Here is a 21,525-nt window from a genome sequence, read left to right on the forward strand (position 1 = left end):
TTTTTTTTATTTAAAAAATGAATGCTCAATAATGAATGCTGGGACAAACTAAATATCATTCAGTTAGTTCTAAAAAAAACAAAACAATCACATTACTAATTTAGTATTCCGTGTACGGTGTTTTATTGGGCATGAGGAGATGGACAACCATTAATGCTCACACCCATATGTTGGGGCAATTTAGAGTCCAATCAGCCTTCTTTGAATGTTTTTGGAATGTGGGAAGAAAACGGAGCACCCGGAGGAAACCCACAGAAGCCCGTGGAGAACATACAAATTCCACACAGGTGGCCTGACCTGGGATCGAACTCAGAACCCCAAAACTGTGAGGTGGACATGCTAACCAATTAGTCGAAAGGCCACCCAATTATTAATCTAAATAGCAAAAACAAATTCACTATCCATTTCAGTGACGTGAAATATATCTGCAAAGAATATAGGTACATATTTTTATGTGTGGTTTGACGGATCCCAATATAATTATTTGACATAAATATCGGATAGTTAGTGAGAAATTGATTGACTTTTCGGCTTGTTAAAATATATGTAACAAACAGAATAGCATGTTATTCTAGAGGCTGTTCAATGTTTGATTTAAGCTCTTTCACCAATTTTGGGTTGTGTTAAGAATTTTTTTATGAAATTTCTACCTGTGAACTTCTGCAGTTGGAGACATTTGCTGCAAACTATCCTCTTGGTGCTGCTTCTTGGGCTGTGGAACAGGCCCTAGAGCAAGTCAAAGTCAACATCCAGTGGGTCCACGAGAACAAAAAGGCAGTTTGGACGTGGTTTCAATCAAGAGACGAGAAGTTAGATATTTTTCCCACGATGCAAGCTGGATTTAAAGCCCTTCCTTCGCTACTTATTCCAAAATCTTGACCAACTCTGAACACAATTCAACAAAATGACAAAAAACTGTCTGGTGCACTTTTCATAAACCAGATCCCTGAGATCACTACAGAATGTAAATAAATTAAACTGATAATTTGTTTTAAAAAAATAAATATGTTCTGTAGATATGAATCTAATTAGTGTTTTTTGTCCAATTCAAGTAGACTAGATGGCTAGTGTTAATGACCTAGCCCAGTTTTAAGGCATAAGATTTGATTTTGACACAAAGCACAGAAATGTCAGTAGTGCTGGGACTCATTCGCGATGCAAGTTGATAGAGAAAAAAAAACGTTCCATTCAAGTCTGTTTAACCACTATGAGGCTTTGGGTAGTTCTGTGAAAGCCTTGCTTTTATATAACATCAAACATTGCAGAAGGGTGCTTGAGCCGATCACATCTCACTACGGCACCAGATATGGGGAAACCCTGAATCAGTGGCCGGCTGGGGAAATAAGGGAAGTTACATGGTACATTTTTCCAAAACTATTTCAGTGCTTTAAAAAGCTAATTTAATAGATGGGTTGCCTATGGTTTACATATTCCTATGATTCATTGATATAGGGTAGATTCAGTGTTTTAACTCAAATGTACCGGCTTATTTTTAATATTATACAAGCGGTTAATTGATTGTTTCTGTTTTCTAAATACTGGAAATATCTGTAATTTTCATTGTAGCTAAATGTGTACTTTTTTTCCTCCATTTTCTAATTTCACTGTCTAGTTTTTTGTAATGGTGTGATGAGATCAGTGATGCCTGTTGTATAAAGCAATTCAAATCTAAAATAATTAGTACTATACATATAGAGTAGCTCAGTTGCACATGAATACATCAAACTCACTTTGCACTCTCTTTGGTTAAAGGAATTCCAGATGAATGTGAGAAGACACTCAGCAACATAATTTAGGTGGATATTTTCCAAATGTACTTGTAATTATTTTCACTGTCATTTTGAACTTGAAATAAAATTTGTCTGTATATGACCCCCTTTATTTAAGACCATATGCATGCATGTACATCTGTGTGTGTGTGTGTGTGTATGTATGTATGTATGTGTATGTTTGTGTCTATATATATATATATATATATATATATATATATATATATATATATATATATATATATATATATATATATATATATATATATATATATATATATATATATATATATATATATATATATATATATATATATATATATATATATATATATATATATATATATATATATATATATATATATATATATATATATATATATATATATATATATATATATATATATATATATATATATATATATATATATATATATATATATATATATATATATATATATATATATATATATATATATATATATATATATATATATATATATATATATATATATATATATATATATATATATATATATATATATATATATATATATATATATATATTTATATATATATATATATATATATATATATATATATATATATATATATATATATATATATATATATATATATATATATATATATATATATATATATATATATATATATATATATATATATATATATGTGTTGCTGAAATATATATATATACATATGTATATGTAGATGTATATATGTATATATATATAATATATATCTATATATATATATATATATATATATATATATATATATATATATATATATATATATATATATATATATATATATATATATATATATATATATATATATATATATATATATATATATATATATACATACATATATTTATTCATGTATTTATTTATTAACTTACTTATCACCTATCTATTTACATCTAAAATGCCTTTCCTATTTCTGCATCCTCACCCTCTTGCTAGTGTGACAACGTAATTTTCCGAATACGGGATGAATAAAGTTATCCAATAAAATTTAAAACACAGGAGAAAATTAAGTTGTAATCTCACTTACACTAAAATTAAACCTTCTTGTGTGATAACCAAGGCAAAGATATTAATGTATTTCACAGTGGCTTTCGAATCGGAACTTCTTGATTCTCCATGCCTCAGAACTGAACGTATCCCAGTTTGTTTTTAAAATTATCAAACCAGCCACGACTCGCTTTGAATGGTTTTACTGGTCTTTTTCAGATGCTTGCTTTGCTTTCAAGTCCATGTAGATTCTTCTGTCTTTTTTTCAGATTATCGACTCTGTCACGGTATCTCCAGTAAAAAAAATGCAACCTGTATGGCCCGGTGCTCAAAGATATCTTGTGAAAGATATGCGGCAAGAAAGACAGAACGATGCTGTTCTCATAAGCAACTTCTCGCATACTCATCCATTGGGACGGCCGCATCGGGAACCATCTTGGATACGCGAATCTCGTATTTCTGGGTGCAACTTTTTGTTCCAACTGATCCAGCACGAACAGTTTAACCAATGAGGTTTAACCAGGTCTGAAACTAGCAGCGCATGATGGCAACCAACTGATTACACTTTTAAAACACCAAACTGGTGAAAATGTGTCCTCTTCATTGGTTGGAATGAAAACCTGCACCCACTGCAGCCCGGTTTGGACACCCGTGACATACAGTATGTATACATTCACTATTACAACTGTTGAACTGAAATATCAATAAAGAAAAAGAATGAGCAGTTTTTTGTGTGTCTTTTGTTCTTATCATTTTGATAGAAAATATACACAAACTGTACGTTTGTAGTGTTGTAGAAATTAACATACATTTACCCTCGTGAAGGCAAGTGGCATGCAAGAGGAATAAAAGAGTAAAATTAAAAACCTCTAAAAGCAATACAAACCCTTGTAATAGCAATAGAATCTAATGTAGAATCGTATGTAGTGCTTCTTTTTTAAATGCAACACAACCAGTGGAAATATGAGCCAGGAATAAGTCATATAAAATTTCCGGTAGGTGAGAAGTGCAATAAAGGAGAATAAAGATACCAGTTTAACTCTAGGATGAGAGAAAATTTCAAGCGGTGTGCAAAATGTTAATATGTTGAGGAAAACTGAGGAAATCTGGTCCACTACATTAGGCTAAAGTTGAGGCTGTTCCATCTGGTAATGTGCAAAGAACTTAAATGGGCTGATGATGAGCTTTCTTTAATCATTCTGAAAGAGAAACAAAATTGTGAGATTTTTAATACATTGCACGATATAGTACTTCATAGTTTTATATGTAAAAACACTGTGAGTTGCAAAATAGATTACTGTAATTATTGGAGTTTAAAGTGCAAAGTTTTGCACCAAAAAACTGAACCAACTTCCCAGTGAAAAAGTCCCCTCCGCACCCGTTATGTATAATGGCATAAAATCTTTGTCCGCCAGATGAAGATAATCTACCTTCTTTTACAAAAGCCAGCCCTTTCCAAATAGCCTTCGTTTATATGGCAATAGGGGTCAAAAAATTTAAAAAAAGTTGCTCCAGAGAAACGAGTATGCCCAGGGAGCACTCTCCTCGCTCAAGAAGAATTTAATCAAATATTTGGTGAATCTGGTGATGAGGGTTAGGGTTAAGGGTCAGACTTTGAAAAATACTCAATCTTATGACAATAAATCAGACTTTACGGACTTAAAATTGTAAATTCCATTTGAGAATTGTGTTCATATTGGTAGTAGTAGTAGAATGTTTTACCAGGTTTTTGTACCATATGTTGTGAATAAATGTTTTGTCATGGTGATGTGTTCAGCATTTACCAGTTACCAGTACCGGTGGAATTATGAGCTGAGGAAAAGTGAAAAAAATGTTTCTACCAATGTTTAGTAACAAATTATGAGTGCACGTTAGACATGTGCGCATTATACTCGAATAAACGCAGTACATGTACTTTTCAGGAGGTATATATTTGACTTCTGCTATATTAAAAAAATATTTGTTGGAAATTTAAGTAGTTTCATGCTTATTTGTCTGCAGAACCATGCAGATGGGGGAAAAAAAACTTGTTGCATTGCTATGAAGCAGTTTTAATTTTAGGTGCCGATCTTACCCATTCATCGTCACACGATCCTTCTTCACCGCAGGCCTCTGCATTTGCTTCAGCTTTGTTGGCCATAATCTTGTCTGTCCACGATGTTCCAGCATTCTCATCTCCAGCGAAGTTGCATTTGGACACAGTCCTGCCCTCTATTTTAGCTAAAGAAACTAAAAATAGAAATAAATTGTGTCAAAATTCCCTTACACCTGAAAATGAATTCAATTAATCTAATGAAAATCTAAGAATAATTTGCCAGCAAATGTTGTTTTATTATTGTAGGCATTCGGGCTACTAGTATACTTTCCGACCTTAAAAGATCAACAATTTATTGGACAATACATTTTCCATCATTTCATTTAACATTCTTAAGAGAGTAGAGTTCTGCTTACTGTATAGGCCCGATTATAAGACGATGTTTTTTTTACATTGCAATAAGACTAAAAAAGTGGGGGTCATCTTATTTTCTGGGTCAAGGCATCATACTTATTCACAACGTTAAACGGCGCTATATATCTTTAAAGGAAATTCTGAATTTAACTACCGAGGCCAGAGCAAATCCCTGTCACAAAGAAGAAAAATAAAAAGAGAGGTAGCAAGAAGAAAAATACAAAATAGCAGTACGAAAGAAAATAGGGGAAAACAATAGAAGCGATAAATGGAGAAATATAGGACCAATCTTGAGAGAAGTGGGTTGAAGATCGTCCAGGTTAGCCGGCAGCTGAGAAGTTATGATGCAAACTTCAAGATGATGGTGATGAATGGATTTTCAAAAAACAGCAAAGCGGCTGTGAAATATGTCCCAGAGAGTAATGGAGGTAAAAAAGATTGCCTAAAAATGCTCTCTGTCAGAGAAAATCTTTCCGTGGTCCTCAGAGCAGCCGCTTACAAGAGCTCGACAGTAGGGTGTGCGCGTACGTGGACGAGAAACGAAAGGATGCCTATCAGCAGGGCCGTCATCCAGCTCAAAGCCTTGGAAATAGCCAAAGAGCTAAACATACCCAACGCTGCTTTCAAGCCTCGGCTGGTGGAAAAAATGATGCAGCACAACGGACTAACGCTGCGATGCACTACATGATCAACTTGAAGAAAATGCCCTCTTACCCTCTGGATCAGATTGGCAATGGTGATCAGACACCTGCCAACTCCTGTCACCGTACACAAGAAAGGTGAGAAAACTGTTATTTTAAAATCCACTGGAAATGAGAAGAGGCGCATTACCGTCATGTTAAGCCCTAATCGCAGACGGAACCAAACTTCCTCCGTATGTGATTTTATAACGTAGGACAGTACCTAAGGAGGCGATACCAGTTGGCATTATTGTACGTGCCCAGGAAAAGGGCTGGAGAGAAACGGAGCTTGTAGTGGACTGGCTCAAAGTTGCTGTGCAGACAGCTTGGGGGACTCAGAAAAAAAGTGAAATATATGCTGATTTTGGATGCATTTTGTGGAAACTTGTCCGATCTAGTCAAAAAACAAGGGAAGATGATGAACGGCGACTTGCTGATCATTCTGGGGGAAATGACAAGACAGCTGGAGGTGTTGGATGTTGTGGTCAACAAACCATTCAAAGACAATCTGCGAAAGAAATACTGAGTGGATCCTGTCTAGTAATCACGCGATAACACGAACTGGATAAACATTAAATTTGGTTTTCAAAAGTCTTTTTGCAAATGAGTCTTGAAAAAGAGGAGGTCGTCTTATAACCGGAGTCGTCTTATATTCAGTCCAATACGGTAATTTAAAAGACTTCAAACTGAAGTGCTAGATTTTGGTAGTTCAGGTTCATTAAATTGGTGAAAAAATGGCAATAGTTTTACTACCAAGACTCACATATAAAGGGGCTGTTTCCTCTGGTCTTTAGTCGAATGTCTGTTTCTGTCTCTAGTTCAGTTTTGTCCATCTCAGACTCAGGGTACCAGAAGGCCCATGTCCCAAGAGATCTGTGCTTGTCTGTTATCTCCACCAGATCGTCTTTACGAATCAATGCTGCTAGCTGCTCTTCTGACAGAATGTCTGACTCCCCTTTAGTCTCCACCTCTAGATGGAAATAAAATGCGAACAAAGACACAAACAATTATACATTACAAAATATAGGTTTTATGTACAGCACATAGTAACCAGTTCTGCACCAAGAACCTAATCAAGACTTATTACTACTAGTTATACGGCTTATCTTGACCACTTATTTATCCATTACTATTTCTTTATTATTTATTTATCATTACTATTTCTTTATTATTTATTTATCATTACTATTTCTTTATTATTTATTTATCATTACTATTTCTTTATTATTTATTTATCATTACTATTTCTTTATTATTTATTTATCATTACTATTTCTTTATTATTTATTTATCATTACTATTTCTTTATTATTTATTTATCATTACTATTTAGTGATTATTTATCATTACTATTTAGTGATTATTTATCATTACTATATTTTGATTTTCGATGTGTTTTCTTGTTTGTTGTTGTGTCCATAGACTCAGCGAATGGTGCAACTAAGCACTGAACGTCTCCAGCACTGTGGAACTCATCCTGGACTTCTGCTGACCTCACTTGGACTGCTTATTTATTTCTTATTTATTGGTTATTTATATCTACTGTATATTGATTTTCTATTTGTCTACTTGTTTTTTGTTGTGTCCAGACTCAGCAAATGGCGCAACTAGGCGCCGAACGATTCCAAAACTGTGGAACCCATACTGGACTTCTGACGGAACAAGCCCACTACGCTTTGCTGACCTCACTTGGACTACCGTATTTACTCGCATATAAGGCACTTTTGTTGTACAAAAAAAGTGATGACTGAATCAGGGGTATGGCTTATAAGCGCACAAAAACATAACACGCAAAAAAACTGCAAATCATGACAAAATGGCGTCGTTGCGTGCGCTGTGACATCAAGGCGCAAGCAAATTCCGATGTGGTCCTTTATTTCAAAATAGCGAAAAGAAAAACAGGTAAAGCGCGAAACAAAATGTATTTTGACGTCTATGAATGAAATTCAAGAAAAAAAACGTACGTATCTTGCATAAATGTGAAAAAACTTTGTTCCCGTCATTACTCGCATTGGGCACAGCCATCTTACCTGGGTCCCGGGCAGCCATCTTACCTAGGGCTCTGTCGTTTAAACCTAGTTAAATGTGCTCTGACTGGACAAATGCGGGTAGGCTTGATTTTGAAATAATGTTTTCCATTGTTTTCATAAAAAGGCAGCGTATATCCTTCTTTTCAATTAGGCACCTAGGCAGACAGCTTGGGGTCCTATAATTGTAGTTTGAGTTGTAGTCTTTGTGCACTGCAAATGTTTCCCATCGGAGATTGAGTCAGTGTTCATCAAAGTTGACTTTGATTTATCAAAAATAATGCTCTACATTGTCAATTACTCGGATTTGATATAAAAGAAGGTGAAGAATCATCTGTGTGCCTTCGTCTCTGACCAGAGTATCTGTGTAGATAAGGTGCCCCAGCGCTATCAAACAACATCGCAACGCTAGGCTAACTCGCGAATATTGATTTTTTTCCCGTTGTAATACGTGAGAAATAGTAAAATTAAAAAATTTCAAGGCAAATTTCAGGGTGCGGATTAATGAGTAAATACGTTTCTTAATTGTTGATTATTTATTTGTGAGTTGTTATTTGTGCACTATGTGGTGAAAGCTTTCCATCTCATTATACTTGTATAATGACAATAAAAGCATTAAATTCAATGTTACTGTAACATATTGGGACCTCAGATGTTTGCTCCATTTCCCTCCTTTTTAAGACTGAAAATGCCTTACTTGTGGCTGTATTGATTTCATACCACAGTACCCTAGTCAGTGAATTGATTCAAAAAGCAATAGGTGGCCTTTACTTACTGTATGAGGACATAAGGAACCCTGTGTTGACCTTTTTGGTGTCGCTGAAATTTGGTTCAATCTCCTTCCCTCTATTATCATACTTCCTGCGATGGATGCGCCTAGGTTTGATGTACAGCACATAGTAACGGAACTGTCAAAGGAAAAATATTTTGTAATTTATGTTGTTATATATATTCAATGACTGGATGTGACATAAATCCAAACACATATACAATTGTACTTTGGGCTTTTGCTTTGCAGTTCTATCTAATCACCCTCTTGCTACTGCCACAATGTAATTTCCCGAATACGGGATGAATAAAGTTATCCAATCCGTACTGCCAAAACATTGATGAAGAAACCACACTGCAGAGGTACCCGGTATTTATTGGGGTTGTTGGAGGGTAAATTATCTATGCAATTGCATGCAAAGGGGATGTCTGTCTGTGACGTCACTCTGTAGTCTCATCATCTCATTTTCACTAGGTTCGCGGGGTGGGGGATTGGCTTTTCGCCTATCCCAACTAACTTCGGACCAGAGGCAGGGGACACCTTGATTTGGTGGCCAGCCAATCGCGGAGCACAAGGAGACAAACAACCATTCACGCTGTCACGCATACCAAGGGGAAACTTAGAGTGTCCAATCAGCAAACGGAGTACCAGGAGAAAACCCATGCAGGCCCAGGCAAAACATTCAGACTCCACACAGGTGGACAGACCTGGATTTGAACCCAAGACCCCCACTGTGAGGATGACACGCTAACCACTTACCACCAGGCCACCAACTCTAGTAGTGCTTTAGGTCAACAGCTAAATGGCCTAGAACTGTTCTTTTTGTACTTTTTCGGTTTATTTTACAAAGAAAATGGATGTGGGTTCTGGCTCTACTATTGAATTCAGTAAAGTACCTTCCTACATGATAGGAAGCATGAAACTATTATTAAATATTATTATTAAATTATTAGCTTTGCATAAATGGTGTTGTTTGCTGTGCCATATTTTCTATTCGTCATAAAAAAGTCAACAAATACTGTAGTACCTTTTGATTTTTCACATCAGTCAAGGCATGTCGAGAAACATCAACAAGCGTTCCTTCAAGAATCACACCAGAACCACTGCAGGGGGGAAATAAAAGGGACACCTTCCTTTTTAGCAAAATCTAATAGGCCAATGAAATGATGAAAACAAACAAGAAATAAAAAATTTAAAAAAAAAACCAAAGCAATGGCTCAAAGATAGTTTTATATAGACACACATACACACACACACACACATATATATATATATATATATATATATATATATATATATATATATATATATATATATATATATATATATATATATATATATATATATATATATATATATATATATATATATATATATATATATATATATATATATATATATATATATATATATATATATACACATATACATATATACATATATACATATATACATATATACATATATACATATATACACACATACACACATACACACATACACACATACACACATACACACATACACACATACACACATACACACATACACACATACACACATACACACATACACACATACACACATACACACATACACACATACACACATACACACATACACACATACACACACACACACACACACACACACACACACACATACACACATACACACATACACACATACACACACACACACACACACACACACACACACACACACACACACACACACACACACACACACACACACACACACACACACATATATATATATGCAATACTTTGAGATACAAGCTTAATGCATTCTGGGTCCGAGCTTGTATGTCAATTTACTTGTATCTCAAATCAAATTCTCCCGTTAAAAAATGAACTAAATACAAATTATTTTTCCCACCCTCTGAGAAACACCAAAAACAGGTTATTACAATGGAAAAACATTTTTATTGGTTCTAATTCACCGCCCACTCACAAATTATCAATTACCCCTCTGGTAACGGAGTGCATGGACATGAGAGAGGGAGAGAAAGGAGAAGAGATAAGACTTTACGGACAGCCTCGTAACATAAGATGAACTTTAAATTTAACTTAAATGAACTTGGATAACTATACACAAACTTAAAAATAAGTTTTAATCTTGATTTACACTAAAGGCAAAGATGTTAATGTATCCTATTTCGGCTTTTGACACAGAACTTCCTGTGTCTCCATGCCTCATAACCGAGTGTATCCCAGTGTTTTTTTAAATAATCGATCCAGCCACGACATACTTAGAAGGGTACAGCTGGTGTCGAAGAGTTCCCTTTTTCGGAAGGCTTACTTCGTCTTCAAGTTCATGAAGATTCAGTTGGCTTTTTCGCGTGTTATCGATTCGGCCACGCTATCTCTCGTAAACAGTTTGTCTTTATCCATATTAAAAGAAGGCTCTCCATTTTGTTATGAATGTCACTGCGCAACTTGGAAATTATGTCCTTAGTCCTTTGGAAGGCTTGGTATCCTTTATAGCTGCCTTCTGCTAAGGGTGGTGCGTAAAGTATTCCCCTCTAATTGGTAAACCAGCTTGTATATGTGACAGGGTGAAGTAAGTGAAGTTATAAATGAGTGCAGGTGTTAAGGGAAAAAGGGACTCACACCGCTATGGCGCGCGAAGCGTGCGTAAAGTACGCAGAGTTGACGCGCGAAGCGTGCACGGAACACGCAGCTATGACGTAATGGGTACGCGCGAAATACGCAGCGATTACGTAATGGTCATAGACCTGTGTATAGAATAAAAGCGGGCTATTCAGACATTTCTCTAAGTTGGCTTGAAAAACAACAAAGGACCTGTCTGATTATTTCACCCGTCTTTTAAAGGTATGTTGCTTTGTTTTGAAGATCGATTGAGTGTGGGATTTGCAAGAGACAGCAGTTAGCATGTGAGAAAGATCATAATGCTTAGTGATGGTTGTTTACTTTTTTATGTGTGTGCGTGAATGTGCGAGTCTCAGGTGTATTGTTTACAGCAAGCTACTTTCGGCCGCTGGTTGTTTACTTTTTTATGTGTGTGCGTGAATGTGCGAGTCTCGGGTGTATTGTTTACAGCAGGCTACCTTCGGCCGCCGTTATAACGGTAGCATAATAGTATGCAGTATATGACGGCCGGAACAAAAGGTAACAAGTTACAATACTCCTAAGTTATAATCGCTTATGCAACAAGTACATTGTTTTAGGTTATAACGGGTTGTTAATGTGTTACTATGTATATATTTGGGTGTTATTGTATATTATGTTCTGTGTGAATTGCTTTGATATAACTGAAGTTGGCTTTAAAAACAACAAAGGACCTGTCTGATTATTTCACCCGTCTTTTAAAGGCGAAATACAACTACCCCGTAAATTCAGGGGTACAACATATACAGCTTAATATACTATAATATACTTTTTCTTCTCACCCACCCATTGTTTTTCCCTTAATTCTGCGATGATTAACGCTAAAATCACACACAAAATGCAACTTTTACGCCCTGTACTCGTAGAAATCTTTAGGGGAGCCAGATGAGGCGAGAAAGACACTGCGCTGTTATCATAAGCAGCCCCTTGCGTACTTGGAACCTGGCTGTCACGTATGGCTTTATCTCAACGCAAATAGTATGTGCTAGGAATTTTCCTCGTATCTCAAATGAATTATAAGTTGGGGCACTTCTATGTCATGGTATTACTGTATGTTTAGATATACTACACATACACGTACACATTCACACACATACTCACATACACACTCATACATAATGTCGTTTCTTTTCTGTCCTTAAATACAAAGTATACTAAATACTAAAATACTCAACACCGCATTGGTCGAAAAGTATACTAAATACTAAAATACTCAACATCGCATTGGTCGAAAAGTATTGAAGTACAGCAGTGCAATCTTTCAGACAAATCCGTACCTTTCATGCGAGTTCGGTGCCCACACACTGCCATATTTCTCATTGTACACTGGTTTGTTTTTTAAAGTTGTGTCATGGTAAATGCGGCTCATTTTCCACAAACGATTCTATCTAAAATTCCAGAAATTCCGTCAGGCTGTTTTTCCGCCAACCGTCATTTCTGGTTGCGCCCAAATGAATGTTACACTCGGTATTTTACACTGAAGAAGTTTTCTCCAGTTCCGGTTTCTGCCCCCCCCCCCCCTCTCTACCCCCCCCCCCCCCCTCCTCCCTCTCTCTACCCCCTCCCTCTCTCTACCCTCCTTCCTCTCCTTCTCTTTCTCACTTTCTCTCTCACGCACACAAACACATAAATCTTTTTGATGAACAGGCAGCACAAGATGCTTTATTTATTATTAATTTACCATTATTTGTACTCGAATGGTTTAAAACAACTGGTTGTCATGATCCCCCTTTAACTGTTATGGTGTAATAATTACACCATAACAGTTAAAGGGGGATCATGACAACCAGAATGAAAACTAGAATGAAAATGCTTCATGCAGCGGTGAAAACACCGCTTTCAGGTGTCATTCATCGTCAATTACACTGTAATTGACGATGAATGACACCTGAAAGCGGTGTTTTCACCGCTGCATGAAGCATTTTCATTCTAGTTTCTCTCTAAATAGACACCCAATCAATTTTACATGGCAAAACTAGTAGCGATGAGCACCATCAATGACACTGAATGAGATAAAACATGGATGCAAATCACTTCATATTAACAAAAGTGAAGACTCTTTCAAAGAGCTGAACTACACAGCATATCTAAATGTATGGTATATGTGGAGGAGGTTGTCCAGTGAAGTGACTTTGGGAAAGACAATGAATCCTGAATTTCTCCCAGGTTGGGATTGCAAATGCAAATGTGAGGACAATGTGGTTACCTGGTTTAAAAATGAATTAAAAACCAAGAAAAAGATGTATATGTATATATGTATATATTTATGTATATATATATGTATATATATATATATATATATATATATATATATATATATATTGTCAGGTTCATTAATAATTACCTTCGTCCGTAATTATCAATAACTGCAGGAAGACATCTTATTCAATTATTGACATTTAATTAAATAGAAATGGATTCAACAGGTAAAAGCCTCCGGAAGGGAGAGTTACGGCAAGTGTCCCTTACAACTTCCGAACGTTTCCCCGAATAGACGTTTTCGTCCCATTTTTATGGTCACAAGTTACAGAGTTGTTGATCATTCCATCACGTATGAGTAAAAACAACATCTGGGACTACAATAACAATCAAAGTATTTTACTAATAACAAAAACAGGGACTAGACCTAACAACATTTAGATTAGAGTAATTATACAACCTCCTTGACCTAAGAATCATATAATATAATCATAATCATATAATCGTTACATACAGAAAAACCCGAAGTGTACGGTTACATAACGATAACAATATTCTTGTTATTGTCCGAATAGCCCTGTCCTCGTCACCAAGGGCCCACCAAATCTCAAGGACCCAGATTGGGTGGATTGTTTGTATAACCATCCTGGAACAGGCTGTCTAGGTTAAGGATGACTTGGTGTGACCTCAAGACTTTTGAAAAACAGAAAGAGAATGATTTAACAAAGTAATGAATTAATATAAAGAAAAGAAAGAGATTGATTTAATAAAGAAATGAATTAATATAACTATTATAATAATAAAACAGAATAAACCCAACATTCCCCCGTTTTTATAATATGTATGTTATTAGTCATTTCTTAGTAATCACTAAATGGAAATGTCGGTGACTGCGATTTTATCCGCCTACTCCTTACTCCCATGGCTGGTCTGAAAGAGAAAAAACATAATTATATTCGTCCAATTGGTCCTCGGATTTACCGTACTCCTGGACCTCACTGCTTTCCCCAAACCGTCCCATAAGATACAACTCATGTACTTTAGAATTTGTAGGGGCAATTTCAGTAGTTATAAGTCGGCTTAGTAAGGAGCGCAAACAGGGGATACTACATCACCCACACAATGTTAGGATAGCGGTAATTGTGCCTATAGTCCAAATCTTTAGATTTTCCAAAGGTCTTATCCCACCAATCTGACAATGCGGACGTATCTACTCCAGAGTGCTCTTGCATATTGCGGTTCAGTGTTTGCAGGCCAGTAATGGCCCTGGTGAGAGATCCACTGGGTGACGCGTTGTTCGGTATGAAGGTGCAACATTGTTTTCCAAACATTGCACACACGCCCCCTGTTTCAAGGATCATATCCACCGCTATGCGATTCTGGAACGCCATCAGACTGGTAGCTGCCAGTTGTTCCTTCATGGCCACAAATCCCTGTTCAATATAATTTCCAAGTTTTGAACATTGTAATGTAAGTAATTTATTCTATCCACATTTTTGTTTGGGGTGATTAGAAGGAAGATAGACTCCCAACCTGCTGCGATCTGATTAGCCAGCTTATACTCATCTGGTACGCCCCGGGGGATGCCAATCGCATCAATGTATGTTGGATCTCCTTCCCTCCATGCCTCTCGACGATGTCGGGAGGGTCGACCCTTCACCTCCGAATTATGAGCCGCCAATTGTATCTCCTCCACTGTGGATGGAAAAACAGACACCGGTAAGAGCAGTGAGACCAAAGTACCTAGTCCTGCCGCGTTTCGGCAGGAGTCGTATAATTTATCTACCACCCCGCCACCATAGGCCAGAACGTGGTATCAGGGGTGTAGTTTGTTTTAGAACGCCGGTACACCACGTCTCATTTATCGCCCCCAGCTTCAGACCATGCCCTGTAAGGTTTAAGCAGGTAAAATGATTAAACAGTGGAAAAATTGACTTCCTATTTACCGCGTAACAGGATAAACACTGCTTCAATATTTTTTCTTGCCAAGTAGGACACGTTTTTTCATTTGTAAAAACACTTTTCCTCAAATGAATGGTGATTGAGGGAGTTGTTAGACCCCATCGTATTTTCCCTTGTCTGGTAGGTTATCCTAATCCTTTGTAAGATGGTTTAGTCTCAATTGAAACCATATGGAGACGTCAAACCCAATATAAAAGAGTTCCCTATAGTTTTATGGTATTGCTTGCTGAGCAATAATCTTTTCAATTAATATTGGTGTTTCCCGTATTTTATTAAGTCAGAAAGTTTATCTTACCCGTCCCCTCAATGTTTCAATTGAGACCACCCTTTTACCAAAGTAGCTCCACATAGTGCTTGCCTTCTTTACACTCCATTAACAGCGCCCAATTATCCCCCGTTTGGGAAATCCCTGTTTCAGAAATAATTTTCACAGGTTAATATGTCAGTCCAAGCTTTCCAATCTTGACCAATTTCTGCAACAAGGCTTTTCCCAATCTTCAATTTTTTTTTTTTTTTTTTGCTGTTAATGTACCACACATATTTCCCACCATCTCTTTTTGTATGGCAACCGGGACGTCGCCGAGTCCAAATATATATTTTCAATGTGGAAATTTGATTTAGTAGGTAATGTTAATTAAATGTAAATGTGTATGTTTCTCGGTTTACCCTCCCGTAAGAAGGTGTATCCTCAATTGAAACGCCTCCGCCTTTTTCTCCAACTGGAGAAAACAACCCTACTGTGGAAAGGAATAGAATCACAATCATCATTAATCTCATTGCCCCAAAAGCAATAATTGTTTTCAACATGACTTTTTGTCTTTGTTTAGGGAGTTTTCCTCTTGAAACGTTTCAATTTAGACAACCTTCTTACTGTGGGAAAGGTGCATCCGTGTCCCCTTTCAGTAACAAGGACCCTCCCACTTTGCGTTGCTCCGATGTTTCTTCTTTTATGCTGCTTATCAGCATCCAGTCTTCAAGAATCACCGTCGCTTCGTCCGTTTCCTGTTGACAAGCAAAATCTCCCTCTGATAGTCTAAATTTGGTGTGTGCGTTTTTTTTTTTTTTTTCTCTGATAGATTCGCCTCATCATCCAATTGTCATTGTGTGGTGAATAATAACAATTTGTAAGGTCTACCAAACAGGACTTCATATAAGGTCCGCCAATTGTGGATGGTAGACAACTATTATATTAACAAAATGGGAGCCATTATCACTATAAATAGTTTCTGGAATTCCATATCGTGGAATGATATCCATATGATCTAATAAAAATAAAATAAAATCTATATGTATTTTTTTAAATGGATATGTGGGTATGCATATAGATTTAAACCCTAAGCCTTGTAGTGCCGTTGTAGCAAGGCCACCTCCCCCTTGTCGAGACATAGGTCTTCCCTTGACTCAAGCCCAAATTATTTTCTTTATTGATCTTTTATTGATAGATTATGTCTCGGTGGTCTGCCAATCAAAAAACACAAAAAGACAAACTATCATTCACGCTCACACTCATAAACAGAAGAATTTAGTGTGTTCAACCAGTCTAGCATCCATAATTTCATTTTGTGGGAGTAAACTGGAGTACCCGGAGAAAATCCACAAATTCTCGAGGACGCCATGAATACCCCACATTCCGGAAGGTCTGGATCCACCCCGCATTCATTAGTAGATCCTTTAATATACACACCCCCACTCTAGCATTTTAACCATTTGTAAAAAATTACCTTCAAGTTTCACACAAAGTTATATCCTTTTTAATGCTATCAGTTTAGCTGTTTGTTCCCCGAATTGAGGTGGGAATAGTTTCACATCTAAGGTTTTTATTTTCACAGCCGCCATGACCTAATGGCTCCCTATCAGGTTTTTTGGAAAATCCCAATTCCCTCTAATAGCATGCCAATCACCTTTTAATGCGGCCATCCAATTTTGTTTCTACTTGTTTCAGGTGATAAGATAATCTCCCCCATTTGTAAAACTAATTCATCCACGCCTATTTTATACAACATGACGCCTATGGCCTTTATTACGTCGCCTTGACTCCAAATTCTATGAACCAAGATAACACGCCTAATTTGTAAGCGAATTTCGCCCATCCCATTTTGTTCATAGACAACCCATCTACCTAAAGCGTCACTTGTTTCAAAACATGAAAGGCCCCACTAGAATTCGTGCATCCAGCGCCAAATAGAGCCTATTTACCCATTTGTCTCAAACTCGTTTTAGATATGGGGTCCCCAATTTCCCAAAATTTCCCAGAATTTATGTACTACCACATCCTGTCAAAAACCCAAAACGACTAACATAACCTGTTTCTAAGCCAGATTCTGGAATTTGGAGAATTTCTCCTTTCCCTCCCTTATCTAAGCTTGTTATTGTCACTCGTTATCACTGTAACATTCAGGCGTATTAACCCCATCGTTGCTAAAGTTCTAACCAATTTGCATGCCCTTAAAGCCGTAAAAGCAACGTTATTTGGTTGTATCAATTGACCAATGCTTATCCAATCCGTAATATCCTTAAAGTCACCAATATGACCTGTGACAAAGCATATTTCCTCCCGCCAGGACAACAGACAATGTTCTTTCAAGTGCACTTTGAAAAACATTCCATGTTACTCCATTCTTAGGGAAAATATGCTCATCCTAAACCAATTATTTTATTTACAATTCACCTAATTATTTGGATGAATGCCATGAATTTTATCATGCCACTATTGCATTGTAAATTTCCCATCTGATGTCGTTAACAGCCAAATAATTCAATACCTACTATACTTTGTAAATCACCTCATATGTTGTTTACTTAAGACACGAGTCATTTCCCATAGCCTGTTACCAAAACAAAAATCTACAACAATTAAATGAGACAAATCAACCTTTTGTTAGACAATTCCTAATTACAAACTTTAATGTTTTAAAAACCTTATCGTCACCAATATACCATAATATTGTAAATTTTGTCATCCTGGCCTTTTTTTTTTCTTTTAAACAGCCAACCTCCTGGATTAAAGTATTTTGAATAATCAAAAATTCTGAAATAGTATTAATATTATTTTATCCTCCAAAAGCTAGTTTCCTTTAACTAAGAGCCCTTTGAAATCCACAATTGCTCAAAAATGACTATTTTGATCTATTTCCCAAATCCAAAGCTTTTTACCAAATCAACCTTTTACTAAACAGATTTTCTATCCTTTTAATACATTTCATTTTAAAACCCAAAATATCAATGCGAAAGCATTCGCATAACCTTGCATTTCTTGCAGACCATGTATTGTTCTTATTCTGAAAAGTCCAAACAGAAAACGCAATTAGCCGTTAACTATGACCTCCACTCTTGCTGCGAAAACAGCATTGTTATCTTATGTTTACAAACCAGCTTTTTCCCTGTGCCCAAATACAACGCTTTTTAGAGAAGACAACCATTAAAACGTCAAATTAACCCCTCTTCCGATATTCAACTACATAACAATATTTTTCCAAGACCCCATATATCCAGAATATGTATGCTGCAAGCACAACAATATGGCAAAAACCCATTTTCTGCCCTCAAGTTTGCTTCAGCACCCCCAAGGCCAATTATTATTATTATAATGTCTTCACGGAAGGGATCACAAAATTTTTGTCGTTTACACGGTCCGAACGCTCCCGAAAGCCCAACACAGTTAAATCGTCTGCCCCGCGGCCCACATGTTTCACTCCCATCTAATCAGCAGCCGCTGCACCAGAAACGCTTCCCCCGCAGTTGACACATTTTTTGGCAAGTCTAGAGCATAATAAAAACACAGGTGGCATTCCCTGCTAAACATTTAAATGATCATTTTGTATATATTCTTTTGTCTTTTTAAACACCATCTTCCCGCTAGCGGACGGGATCAAAAACCAAGCTGCAATAAGCCATCACATTGCTGTAAATTGACAGTACATATAGGTTATATTAACAAAGCACCACCAGCACTTGGAAATAACCATTCTAATTGTTGTTATACAAGCCCAAGCATCACAAAAAAACCCAATTTATTGTAATCACAAAACGTCATACCCGGATTAACCAAATCAAATACCAGTGTCCCCATTAATTTTCTAGCTCCTTTTATTTTTGTTAAACTTCCTCCGCGCCCGTCACCTATCTCGGTAAATATTTTCCCCGTCAGCCGAGGAGGCCCCGCTATTTTTTCCTTACCAAACAGTACTTTCCCGCCGCCACGGTCTTAAATATATCCCCGTTATCCGAGGGAGCCCCCACTATTTTCCCAAAATAGTATTTTTTAACTTCTCCCCGGCCTTATTTCGCCATTAGTGTCTGTGGAACAAGCTGTTACACTTTTATCCACTCACATATTATTTATATATGTATATTACCTCCATTAGTGTCTGTGGAACAAGCTGTTACACTTTTATCCACTCACATATTATTTATATATGTATATTACCTCTATGCATTAGTGCATATATTATCCTGCATTTTATGCATTTTAAGCTGGCCAGCAAACCCATATTTATTTATCCATAAATTTAGCTGTGTAATATTTTTAAAGCGCTTTGTCTTTCCAATTTTTTCCAATCCTTACAAGTTAGACGTATTTTTTTTTTTTTTCGTCATCCAAACCCGCCTAACAACACGTGTTTCCCATATTTTACTTTTTTGTAGTGAGTTCGTGTGCCTCACAGAGTTAACTTTATTATATCTATTTTTATTATTATCACTCCTTCGACTGTATTTCCTAGGCTTATCTTAATTTTACTGCAGAAACCACACAAACAACATACAACGTATATTCGTGCCTACCCTTTAGACACAGGACACTCCCCGGCCCCAATATTGTACCTCTAGTACAATACATTCGTGCCTACCCCTGAGACACAGGACACTTTCCAGCAAAGTGCCCCACCGTACCTGCCATTGACTAGTATAAACACAGGGTTTTATCGCCGTCACCCAGGACGCGAAACCAGCCCAACAATGGGCCTCACATACAATGTCCCTTTAACGCATTTGTAAACACCTTCACAACATGCAGACATTAATGTGGACTTACCCGAGATCCATCAGATGTCTCCCTCCAGCAGGAAAAGTCTTCAACCGCCGAGAATCCAGGCGCCCCCGTCGAAAAACTCCGGCCCACCAAGGGTTTTGAAGACGCCGTGCGCACGGTCACTTACCAGATGTCGAACAGCAGCGCCTGGGTTCTCGCTCCGGTATATTGACCTCCATGGCTTCGAAGGACCAAAATGTCAGGTTCATTAATAATTACCTTCGTCCGTAATTATCAATAACTGCAGGAAGACATCTTATTCAATTATTGACATTTAATTAAATAGAAATGGATTCAACAGGTAAAAGCCTCCGGAAGGGAGAGTTACGGCAAGTGTCCCTTACAACTTCCGAACGTTTCCCCGAATAGACGTTTTCGTCCCATTTTTATGGTCACAAGTTACAGAGTTGTTGATCATTCCATCACGTATGAGTAAAAACAACATCTGGGACTACAATAACAATCAAAGTATTTTACTAATAACAAAAACAGGGACTAGACCTAACAACATTTAGATTAGAGTAATTATACAACCTCCTTGACCTAAGAATCATATAATATAATCATAATCATATAATCGTTACATACAGAAAAACCCGAAGTGTACGGTTACATAACGATAACAATATTCTTGTTATTGTCCGAATAGCCCTGTCCTCGTCACCAAGGGCCCACCAAATCTCAAGGACCCAGATTGGGTGGATTGTTTGTATAACCATCCTGGAACAGGCTGTCTAGGTTAAGGATGACTTGGTGTGACCTCAAGACTTTTGAAAAACAGAAAGAGAATGATTTAACAAAGTAATGAATTAATATAAAGAAAAGAAAGAGATTGATTTAATAAAGAAATGAATTAATATAACTATTATAATAATAAAACAGAATAAACCCAACATATATATATATATATATATATATATATATATATATATATATATATATATATATAT

The 21,525-nt window shown here is 36.5% G+C and overlaps 2 protein-coding genes across 2 annotated transcripts in view; one reads left to right on the forward strand and one right to left on the reverse strand.

Moving 5' to 3' along the window:
* Window positions 1-1,850, forward strand: part of anpeplb (alanyl (membrane) aminopeptidase-like b) — a 28,355-nt gene extending 26,505 nt beyond the window's left edge. The window contains exon 20 of the mRNA XM_077710863.1: window positions 667-1,850. Within this exon, the coding sequence (XP_077566989.1) occupies window positions 667-879 (213 nt within the window). The 3' untranslated portion in view covers window positions 880-1,850. The remainder of the gene's footprint in view (window positions 1-666) is intronic.
* Window positions 1,851-2,714: 864 nt separating this feature from the next.
* On the reverse strand, window positions 2,715-12,870 carry arpin (actin related protein 2/3 complex inhibitor). Its single transcript, XM_077711985.1, has 6 exons — window positions 12,663-12,870; window positions 9,762-9,837; window positions 8,741-8,873; window positions 6,702-6,908; window positions 4,884-5,038; window positions 2,715-4,008 (listed from the first exon to the last, which is right to left on the reverse strand). Exons 1-6 carry the CDS (start codon window positions 12,752-12,754, stop codon window positions 4,000-4,002), a joined length of 672 nt encoding a protein of 223 aa, XP_077568111.1. The 5' UTR covers window positions 12,755-12,870; the 3' UTR covers window positions 2,715-3,999.
* Window positions 12,871-21,525: the final 8,655 nt, after the last annotated feature.

This window comes from Stigmatopora nigra, chromosome 2 (genome assembly GCF_051989575.1).
Source record: "Stigmatopora nigra isolate UIUO_SnigA chromosome 2, RoL_Snig_1.1, whole genome shotgun sequence".
NCBI classification, from domain to species: domain Eukaryota; kingdom Metazoa; phylum Chordata; class Actinopteri; order Syngnathiformes; family Syngnathidae; genus Stigmatopora; species Stigmatopora nigra.

What these genes read in the sequence shown, in the direction of transcription:
- arpin (XM_077711985.1), bottom strand. Translation starts at nt 12,754, where the DNA reads ATGAGCCGCATTTACCATGACACAACTTTAAAAAACAAACCAGTGTAC. An exon ending in GCACCGAACTCGCATGAAAG is followed by an intron (nt 9,838 to 12,662) that starts GTACGGATTTGT and finishes TCCCCCCTGCAG; the next exon opens with TGGTTCTGGTGTGATTCTTG. An exon ending in CTGATGTGAAAAATCAAAAG is followed by an intron (nt 8,874 to 9,761) that starts GTACTACAGTAT and finishes TTCCTTTGACAG; the next exon opens with TTCCGTTACTATGTGCTGTA.